Genomic DNA, 11,592 nt, shown 5'->3' with positions numbered 1-11,592 from the left:
AACACGCAAAGAGATGTGTACCTATAAAGGACAAACACACAACACATATACAAAGTTACACACACTGTCGCTGATACATATATATGCACACAAACACACACCTGCTGTCAATAACATTTGCAATAACATTAGCAAATCTGCTGATGATACTAAGCTGGGTGGCAGGGTGAAATGTGATGAGGATGTTAGGAGATTACAGGGTGACCTGGACAAGTTAGGTGAGTGGTCTGATGCATGACAGATGCAGTTTAATGTGGATAAATGTATGGTTATCCACTTTGGTGGCAAGAACAGGAAGGCAGATTACTACCTCAATGGAATCAATTTAGGTAAAGGGGCAGAGAGATCTGGGTGTTCTTGTACACCAGTCAATGAAGGTAAGCATGCAGGTACAGCAGGTAGTGAAGAAGGCTAATAGCATGCTGGCCTTCATAACAAGAGGAATTGAGTATAGAAGCAAAGAGGTTCTTCTGTGGCTGTACAGGGCCCTGGTGAGACCACACCTGGAGTACTGTGTGCAGTTCTGGTCTCCAAATTTGAGGAAAGAAATTCTGGCTATTGAGGGAGTGCAGCGTAAGTTCACGAGGTCAATTCCTGGAATGGCGGGATTACCTTACGCTGAAAGACTGGAGCGACTGGGCTTGTATACTATTGAGTTTAGAAAACTGAGAGGGGATCTGATTGAGACATATAAGATTAATAAAGGATTGGATACTATGGCAGCAGCAAACATGTTTCCGCTGATGGGTGAGTGCCGAACCAGAGGACACAGCTTAAAAATACGGGGTAGACCATTTAGGACAGAGGTGAGGAGAAACGTCTTCACCCAGAGAGTGGTGGCTGTGTGGAATGCTCTGCCCCAGAGGGCAGTGGAGGCTCAGTCTCTGGATTCATTTAAGAAAGAGTTGGATAGAGCTCTCAAGGATAGTGGAATCAAGGGTTATGGAGATAAAGCAGGAACAGGATACTGATTAAGGATGATCAGCCATGATCATATTGAATGGTGGTGCAGGCTCGAAGGGCAGAATGGCCTACTCCTGCACCTATTGTCTATTGTCCCACTTACAGAGGTACACACACCGACACACAGGGATGGCACACACCCATGTACCCCGAGTAAGAGTTCATAAAATCCCTACAGTGTGAAAACAGAGCCTTTGGCCCAACAAGTCCACACTGACCCTCCAAAGAGTAACCCACCCCCTATATTTACCCCTGAACAATGTACCTAACCTACACATCCTTGAGCACTATGGGCAATTTAGCATGGCCAATTCACCTAATCTGCATATCTTTATATTGTGGGAGGAAGCCCAAACAGACAAAATGTGCAAAATCCACACAGACAGTCAGCCAAGGCTGGATTTGAACCCAGGTCCCTGGCGCTGTGAGGTAGCAGTGCTAACAACCAAGTCACCATGCTGCCCAGAGCATGTGGTGAACTGTTCAAAGCACCATTAATCAACAAGCCATTTCTTTCTGAGATGACGTGACATTACCAGTGAACACAAGACTGTAAAGCCATGATCTAGTTTTCAGTATTCACTGCATCAAAACGCAGTCATTCCATTACTCTTAATTTCTCTGTCAAACATTTGTCTCTCATTGTGAAGAAGGTCAATCACATCGTTGCACTAATAGTCACAAATCAATATTTTATTATTAGCTTAAAATGAACTCATTTATTACAGAACAATGATGCTTCATTTACCAACATGTCAACCTGCCCCAGTTAGTGTTCAAGAAGTTTCACAATCTAGACTGTCACTCCAACAGGAAGGACTGAGGTAAGATATGATGGAAAATGTCTGGGGAGACAATGGCCCAGTGATATTATTGCTGGACTGTTAACTCAGAGACCCAGATAAAGTTCTGGGGACCTGGGTTTGAAATCCTGCCATGGTAGATGGTGGAATTTGAATTCAGTGAATATCTAGAATTAAGAATCTAATGATGATCATGTGTTGATTGTTGGAAAAATCCATCTGGTTCACTAATGACCTTGAGGGAAGGAAACTGTCATCCTCACCTGGTCAGGCCTACATGTGACTCCAGACCCACACCAATGTGGTTGATTCTTAACTGCCCTCTGGGTAATTAGGGATGGGGAATAAATACTGGCCTAGCCAGCAACATCCACATCCTGTGAATGAATAAAGAAAAAATAAATCTAAATAAAAACTGAAAGAACTGTGGATGCAACAGAGATTGCTGGAAAAGCTCAGCAGGTCTGGCAGCATCCAGGGAGAGAAATCAGAGATAATGTCTCGGTCAAATTACCCTTTACAACAATTTGTGTTTTTGATGGAAAATCAAGTGAGATATTACGCTGACGTTTTGTCTGTTAGTAAAAGATTCTGTGACTGAGAAGGGTTTAACAATAGATAGAGAGAAACTATTTCTGCTTGACTGTTGGGACAGTCAGGTTTACATCTGATCCCCTTATGAATGCTTGGCTGCATTTTAAATGATCAGGATTTGTATTGGGGGAGGAGTCTGTATAGATGACAGTTTTAAGAGGTTATTAAAGGATGAGCTGCTTTTGTTGTGGTAAGGAAAATAGTTTTTTTTTCAACAGATGGACAACTGGAGGGAGTTTGTATTTTCTGAATGGATTTACATGAACAAGAGTTTATTTTTCAGTCTCAAGAGTGTTTGAGTGAGACATCTATGAGATTGATCCTTTTTCTCCCACTGAATACAGTGCATGTGGTGGATATTGTCAGAAGTCACGCAACACCAGGTCCAACAGGTTCATTTATAATCACAAGCTTTCGGAGCAGCGCCGTTGGATTATAACCTGGTGTCATGTGACTTCTGATAGCGTGCAGCAGCCACCACAGAGGAGCTATGGGAAAAGGTCCCAGGTTAAAGCCTTGTATCATTGTGCACCAACGAGCTTGACATAATGTGGAATCATCTGAGCTGTGAGTCCAACAAGGATTTCACACTGTGAGCATCGAATAAAATTTTATTGAGGCACAACAGATTGGAATGTGGAGTGTGAAGAAGAGTTTATTTCAGTAATTTTCAATAATGAAATGTCCAGATAACGTTTTAAGGTGTTGACTAGTGGATAATGCCTGAATACAGGCCTAGTGGCTCAGCCGCTAGCACGGCTGCCTCGCAGCACCAAGGACCCAGGTTCAATTCCAGCCTCAGGCGATTGGCTGCGTGGAGTTTGTACATTCTTGCCATGTCTGCGTGGGTTTCCTCCGGGTGCTCTGGTTTCCACCACATGTGCAGCTAAGGTGGATTGCCCAGAGTGCCCAGGGATATGCAGGTGAGGTGGGTTAGCTGTGACGAACGTAGGGTTACAGGGATAGGGTGGGGTGTGTCTAGGTAGGATGCTGCTGGGGGCTCAGTGCATGTTCAATAGCCTCTTTCTGCACTGTTGGGATTCGGTGATTCTCAAACACGCAGTTCAAAACACATCATGTTGACAGATTCCTGTAAGTTAAAAGCAAAATGCGGCTGTAAATCTAAAACAAAAGCAGAGAGTACTGCAGAAACTCAGCAGGTCTGGCAGCACCTGTGGAGAGAGATGAACGATGTTTATCTTCGGAGTCCCGTGAATCTTGCCTCGGAGGCTTTTTATTTCACAGATTGCCATCTGTGTGACTGAAGAACGCTTGCATTACAATCAAGTCGGGAGTTCTCAGACTGATCAAACCCTCACTCACACATCGGCTGGATTCTATCTAATCTTTAAGACAAACACTAGTGCGTATTGACTAGGTTGCCACTTCCTGCCAGATTGGAACATCCATCATTTAAGACCCCTCCTGGGAATCCCGTATGCATAATACAGGAGTGATTTAGAGAAACATGAACAAGCTTGTGTTTATACAGCACCATTCATGGCTTCAGGAATCTCTCAAAGTGTTTTAGGGGCACCATCATATTGATTCAGCAACCAAAGTGTTATTTGGCATGTTTTAGATTCATCTGAGGGAGCAGGGGTGGGATGAGTGGGGGGGGGGGTGTGGGCCTTGTTTAATGATTCAGTCCAAAGATGGTACTTTTAACAAGACAACGTTCCACTGGAGTGTTCGTGCTCATTGTTGCTTTCAAGGCCTGGAGTGGACCTTGGACCCAGAACATTCCTGACTCCGAGGCAGGAATATCACCCATTAAGCCACATCGCAATGTTGCACCAAACTCGTCACCAATTGACTAATCCTACTGAGCATTGTCAAGGGTTGGCTATTTCCCCCCATTGAGATGTGGGTGTTACTGGCTAACACCAGGGGGGCATTTATTGCCCATCTCTAATTGCCCTTGGACTAAGCAGTTTACCCAATCATTTCAGATCCAACCTCATTGCTGTGAGACTGGAGTCACGTGTAGGCCAGACCAGGGAAGGGCAGTATATTTCCTTCACCATTAGTGAATCTGAAGGGTCTTTACAACAGTTGAGGATGATTCTGTGGTCACCAAAAATGAGACTAACCTTGAATTCTGGGTTGTTTTTCTTATATCCAGAAGTGTTCGAACATAGAACATAGAACAGTACAGCACAGAACAGGCCCTTCAGCCCACGATGTTGTGCCGACTACTCAAGTGATGTTCTTGTTTAAAGAAACTGCAAATCCGGCAGTGAAATTTTGAGTCTGGTTACTCTTTATCGGAACTCTGAAGAAGGGCCATTGGATCCAAAATGTTAACTCTGCTTTCTCTCTCCACAGAAGCTGCCAGACCTGCTGAGTTTCTTCCAACAATTTCCACCTTTTGTTTCAGATCTCTGGCATCCAAAGCTCTTCATTTTATTACAAACATTTCTTTTCCCTCCTAAGGATATAGAGCCGTGGGAGGTGAATGGAGGTAAGATCTCTTTAAGTAATGGGACAGACTATAGGGGCTGAATGTCCTTCTTCTGTCTCTGTGTTCTGCATTGTTTGATTACATCAAAATCTTGTTGTTTCAATAGCCAAAGGGCAAAGGAGCAGAGGAAAATGGAAAGGAAGAGATAATTCATCCATTTTTTAAACTCCTGAAACATCTTATTAACAACTCATTGCAGTAACTGCAGTTTGATGAGCTACATTTCACTGTGCAGTCTTTGTAAAAAGCATTACTTTCCTTGACAAAACAGCCCTTTAATAGTTGGTGTTGAGCATAGTGCAGTTGGCACTTAAAGATCTTTCTGCAGCTCTGCATTGTCTTTCAAAGTCGATCAATCCCATTGCAGCCGGGAGAACATGACATTATACTATTAAAGTCTGAACTCCCGCTGATCCTTACAGCTTCTCATTGGAGGTAAGTGCAGCAGTGCCCTAACCTGAGAAGCAGCAGCCAATCTATATTCCAATCAGGTTCAATATGTCTGCTCTACTGTCTGTGTCCCAGGAAAACCACTTTGACTCATTGAGTTATACAGCATGGGAATAGACCCTTCGGTCTAACCAGTCCATACCGAACATAATCCCAAACTAAACTAGTCCCACCTTCTTGCTCCTAGCCCATAAAAGGGCAGCACCATTGGTTAGCACTGCTGCCTCACAGCGATAGGGACTCGATTCCACCCTCGGACGACTGTCTGTGTGGAGTTTGTATGTTTTCTCTGTGTCTGCATGGGTTTCCTCCAGATGCTCCGGTTTCCTCCCACAATCCAAAGATGTGCAGGTCAGGTGTACTGGCCAAGCTAAATTGCCCATAGTGTCCAGGGATGTGAAGGATATGGTGGGCCAAAGGGTAGAGAATGTGTCTTGGTGGGATGCGCTTCAGAGGGTCAGTGTGAACTTGATGGGCTGAATACCCTGCTTCCACACTGTAGAATTCTATGAATCTATGTCCCTCCAAACCTTTCCTATTCATGTATTTATTCAAATGTCTTTTAAACGTTGTAACTATGTCCATGTCCACCACTTTCTCAGGAGGTTCATTCCACATGCAAATCACCCTCTGTGTAAAAAGGTTGCCCCTCGTGTCTTTTTTAAATTTCTCTCCTCCCACCTTAAAATTCTGCCCCCTAGTCTTGAAATACCCAATCCTAGGGAAAAGACAACTACCATTAACCCAATCTATACCACTCAATATTTTCTAAACTTCTATAAGGTCACCTCTCAACCTCCTACACTCCAGTGAAAAAAGGTCTCAGCCTATCCAGCCTTTCTTTATAACGTAACTGAAACATTCTATACCCAGCAACATCCTGGTAAATCTCTTCTGAACCCTCTCCAACTTAATAATATCCTTCCTATAACTGGGTGACCAGAACTGGATACGGTATTCCAGAAGAGGCCTGTACAAACTCAATGAATTCCAAACTCCTGCACTCTAAGGACTGAGCAACGAAGGCAAGCGTGCCAAATGCCTTTTTAACCAGCCTGCCTAAACGGGATGCAAACGCCAAAGTATTATGTACCTGAACTCCTAATTCCTCTGTTCTACAACACTACCCTATAACCAATGAAATTTGGAGAATCGGATGTTAGGGAATGGGTGGGTGGTATGATTGGGGGTGAGGCAAATGTGGGGCAGAGAGATATGTGTGGTAATAGGGAAGCAGGGAGCAAGAACATGGGGGCAGAGAGGGAAGGGTGAAAGGGAGAGTGCATAGAGTAGAGGGAGAGGGAGAATGAAGGATGGAGTGTAGGAAGGAAGAAGGAGGGTGGGGAGGGAGAGGGGAAAGAGTGGAGGGAAAGGTAGAAGGGTGGATTGAGGGGAGAAGATGGAGAAAGAGATGAGGAATGTGGAAGGGAAGGGTGGATGGGGTGGGGGATGGTTAAGTGCAAGAGGTTGGGGGGAATGTGAATGTAAAGGGTGACAGGGTCTAAGCTACTAAAATAAATATCCTATTTTCATAAAATATTAAAAGCTATATCTAAGATATTAGAGCCAAGGGGCTGTATGGGACTGATATTTCACTGCCCATTTTCCTGCTTCCTCTGTAATGGCTGTCTACAGAATTTAAATGCGCTTCAAAGTTAATTTAATTCCTTCCACTCACAAGCCACCTAGATATTGAGCAAATGTCTCTCACCTCCCTATTTCCATCCTTGCTCATTCAAACACAATTTTCAATCCAAAAGTCTGACCTGGCTTTAAAATCAGAAAGCAATTTCTGGTCTTTGCCATGTAACAGAACATGAGCTTATAGACTGGTTTCACCTCCACTGAGGATTATGGGTAGGAACAGCCACCATTTAAATACAGACTTCAGAAGCACTCTGATGGCTGGGTGTTGCCAGATGTGGGACTGGATTGTACCAACAAGATATCCTCAGCTTTGAGTGTCATGCTGTCTTAGCAAAGCTCCATTGGATTGTCAACAGAGATGGCCCCGCTCATCCTTAATGTTTTGGGTTAGGAGGAATCAATCCAGGCTGCTACAGATCCTTAGCACCGAAGAAGTTGTACAATGTCAGTGGGGACCTGGACTGGATGTAATGTTAGTTTGTTTTTAAAGAATCCAAAACACCAAGCATTTGCTAAAAAACTGAAGCCACAAGGTTTATTTGAAGAACATGAAACCTGGCAACTACACAGTAGTTTAAGTAGTCAGTTAAGTTAAAGAATTAAAATAACAATTAACTTAGTCAGTTGCAATCTAAACCAAGCTTCTAAAATCTAATTTCCTTCTGCATCCACTATCTCAAAAATACAAGTTAAATACTTAGCTGAAATTGGAAAATTAACCACTTGGCCTCATAAGCTTCAAGCTTCTTAAAACATTGACATTTCTTGGACTTCCCTCTTACTTTTGGTAAGTTTGTCCCTACAAGTCTCTTTCAACCAGCTTACATCAAAAAAAACCTCCCTACTCAGTGCAGGTTTCTCAAGGATCTTAAATGTTGGTCAGAATGTTCCTGGTTCTAATTTTTTTTTAATTCTGAAGTTTTGTCTCTAAAAGTCTCACTCACTCTCCCTCTCTTTCTCAACCTGGGTATACCAGAAGGTCAACTCACTGTTAGGATCTCTTAAATGAACACAATTTCAGCTGAACTTTGTTTGAGAGAAGTGTTTTCTCTTCTGGATGTAGCTTGATCCAAAACCTAAATCTAAACATAGAATCACTCCCTGGAGTTCATGTTTACATTGCTTTTGTGGGCCCAATGTTTGTCTCCCATGCAACCTGGTCATAAGAACATAAGAACTAGGAGCAGGAGTAGGCCGTCTGACCCTTCCAGCCTGCTCCACCATTCAATAAGATCATGGCTGATCTTCTCATGGCCTCAGCTCCATGGCCTCAGCTCCACTTACTCGCCCACTCACCGTAACCCTTAATTCCTTTACTGTTCAAAAAAAATCTATCTTAGCTTTAAAACATTTACTGAGGAAGCCCCCATTACTTCACTGGGCAGGGAATTCCATCGATTCACAATCTTCTGGGTGAAGAAGTTCCTTCTCAATTCAGTCCTAAATCTGCTCCCATTAACTTAGAGGCTGTGCCCTCTTGTCCTAGTTTCAACCGTCAGGGGTAACATCCTCTCTACTTCTATCTTATGTATTCCCTTCATAATTTTAAATGTTTCTATAAGATTCCCCCCTCATTCCTCTACATTCCAATGAACATAATCCCAGTCTACTGAGCCTCTCCTCATAAGCCAACCCTCTCAACCCCAGAATCAACTTCGTGAACCTCCTCTGCACCCCCTGCAGTGCTGGTACATCCTTTCTCAAGTAAGGAGACCAAAACTGCACGCAGTACTCCAGGTGTGGCCTCACCAACACCCTGTACAGCTGCAGCATAACCTTCCTGCTTTTAAACTCAAGCCCTTTAGCAATGAAGGACAAAATTCCATTTGTCTTCCTAATTACCTGTTGCACCTGCAAACCAACCTTCTGTGATTCATGCACAAGGACACCCAGGTCCCTCTGCACACCAGTGGGTTGCAAGTTTTTACCATTGAAGTAATAGTACTTTTTACTGTTATTCCTTCCAAAATGGTGGCTTCACACTTATTAACATTGTACTCCATCTGCCAGACCTTTGTCCATTCATTAAAACTATCTATGTCCCTCTGCAAAGTTTCACAGTCCTTTGCATCCTTCACTCTACCACGCATTTTAGTGCCATCTGCAAACTTTGACACACTACACGTGATTCCCCAACTCCAAATCATCTATGTAAATTGTGAATAATTGCAGTCCTAACACTGATCCCTGAGGCACACCGTTAGTCACTGATTGCCAACCAGAATAGCATTTATTTATTCCCACTGCTTCCTGTTAGTTAATCAATCCTCATTCCATGCTAATACATTGCCCATAACACCTTGCATCATTATCTTATACAGCAACCTTTTGTGCGGCACCTTGTCAAATGCCTTTGGAAATTTAGATACACCACATCTACTGGATCCCTGTTGCCCACCATGTTCATAACGTCTTAACAGAATTCAAATAGACTAGTTAAACATGACCTGCCCTTCATGAACCATGCTATTTCTATCTAGATGCCTTGCTACCTCTTCCTTGATAATAGACTCAAGCATTTTCACCACTAGCGAAGTTAAGCTAACTGGTCTCTATTTCCCCATCTTTTGTCTACCTCCCTTTTTAAATAGTGGTGTCGCATTTGCTGTTTTCCAATCTGCTGGGACTGCCCCAGTGAATTTCGGAAAATTTTACATGTACATTTGTTATTTCTCCCGGCATGTCTTTTAGCACCCTGGGATGCATTCCAGCAGGGCCAGGAGACTTGCCTACCTATACTCTATTAGCTTGCCCAACACTACCTCATTCATGATAATGATTGTTTCCAGGTCCTCACCTACCTCCATCTCTTTGTCAATTACTGGCATGTTATTCACATCCTCCACTGTGAAGACCGATACAAAATTCAATACCTCGGCCATTTCCTCATATCCCATAACTAAATGCCCTTTCTCATCCTCTAAAGGACCAACATTTACTTTAGCCAGTCTTTTTTGTTTCATATATTTGTAGAAAGTTCAGATATCTGTCTTTGTATTCTGAACTAGTTTTTTTTCTCAAAATCTATCTTACTTTTCTTTATAGTTGTTTTTGTGACTTTCTGTTGATCTTTAAAGCTTTCCCAACTTCCTAGTTTCCTGCTGATCTTGGCCACTTTGTATGTCTTTTCTTACAGTATATTAGCCTCCTGTCTTTCCTTGGTCACATGATCGTTACTAGAAACCAGGTGCTTTTCCATAAATCCCTTTTCAGAGAAGTCCAGTTCTTAAAACTAAACATCAGCCCAGGATAAGAAGTTCTTTTACTTCCAAAAGCGCATGAGTTATCACAATTTTATTTGTAGACACTTTGTGCACTTTTGCTGTTGAAGATGTAATGTACATTGCTCTCCCCCATAGCTGTGCAATTTCAAGCATTTATTCAACTCCCTTTTGGAAGTTCCACCCCACAGTGTATTCTTTTGCCATTTTTTGGTCTCTCGTTGGCATCAATCAAGCGATGGAGAGGGTCATGCTTGGGCACAGGTCTGTCCAAGAGCTAACAGTCTGATGACACCCGCCCTCAAAGGCCTGTCCAGCAACAGATCTAATAATCCTCGTCATCAGCAGCGAGTCAGCACCTTCTCAATGGGGACAAGGGAGAGACATCAGCCATCCTTGCAAACAGGCCCGAGACAGCTCTGCGATCAGTATGCAACTCAATGTCACTCCGTCTGAAATTGATCTCAGGATGAGGAACGGATGTGCAACAAACCCAAACAAATCAGAATAAGAACCTATTGCGGCATCAAGGAGACAATATTAAAAAGACAGCTGTAAATGTTTGATCTTCTCTGTGGGAAGAGATTAAAAATCAAAATCCTTTTCTAACAGAGAAAAGAGAGACAACAACTGAACTGGCAATCAATCTTCAGGCATCGTCTCTGGCCTCTCATCTGTCAGGCTGTCTGTGAGGCAGTTAAATATTTCTGAAAAATCTTTGGCGCTCCATCACTCATGTGAGAGAACAGAAGGAGCTATCGGAACGACCAGGGTCAATCAATATGTGCGTTTCAGCTCTCAGTCCCTCTCATTTCCCTGGACTGATTGCATCGATTGGTGACTTGTGCATATGCGATTAAAACAAAGAGTTTTGATTTAATAAAAGAGGGACATTCATCCTGCTTGGTGCCAGCCTTTCACTGAGTCTCAAACCTGGGCAGGAGGAAGTCATTCTGCCCCTTGAGTCTATTCTGTCATTCAATAAGATCATAGCTGACCTTTTTGTGTTTTGAATTCTACATTCCCATCTAAACTTCATAACTTTTGATTCTCTTGCCTATTGTAACCTCTGCCTTAAAAAATTCATCAACCACATCTCCAGCGCAACCCTCCAAGAGAAAAATGTTCTCCCTATCTCTCTCTTAAGTGGGTGACCCTTGATTTTAAAATGGTGCTCCCTAGTCCTGGACTCTCCCACAAGGTGAAACTTTTTTTCCATGCTCACCTTCTCAACACCGTTCAGGATCTTAGACACTTCAGTGAGTTCACCAGTCACCCTCTTAAACCCCTATGGAGACTTGAGGAACCTTTTCTGATCAGACAACCTGCCCTTCCCCAGGTGACAATCTGGTGAACTACCGCTGAAGCATCACCTTGGTAACGGCACTCAGCCTGTTTGATTCAGCAAGATAGGTGACATACATTCGCTGGCCCTAACTAATCACAGTTA

At 43.1% G+C, this 11,592-nt stretch overlaps 1 protein-coding gene across 3 annotated transcripts in view; it reads left to right on the top strand.

The window, feature by feature from the left end:
• shf (Src homology 2 domain containing F) overlaps positions 1-11,592 on the top strand; it is a 331,264-nt gene that overhangs the window by 305,018 nt on the left and 14,654 nt on the right. The window contains exon 7 of one of the 3 annotated variants that reach the window (XM_087982148.1): positions 2,579-2,680. The exons of the other annotated variants lie outside the window; for them this stretch is intronic. Coding sequence (XP_087838274.1) covers positions 2,579-2,624 — 46 coding nt within the window. The 3' untranslated portion in view covers positions 2,625-2,680. Of the gene's footprint in view, positions 1-2,578; positions 2,681-11,592 lie in introns of those variants that run through there. 3 annotated transcript variants of the gene reach the window in all.

Source organism: Chiloscyllium plagiosum, unplaced genomic scaffold (assembly GCF_037043375.1).
Source record: "Chiloscyllium plagiosum isolate Xiang-an unplaced genomic scaffold, Cpla_swu_hap1 HiC_scaffold_42, whole genome shotgun sequence".
Lineage (NCBI taxonomy): Eukaryota > Metazoa > Chordata > Chondrichthyes > Orectolobiformes > Hemiscylliidae > Chiloscyllium > Chiloscyllium plagiosum.
The sequence above is the reverse complement of the archived record's forward strand: the minus strand, read 5'-3'. Positions and strand labels throughout refer to the sequence as shown.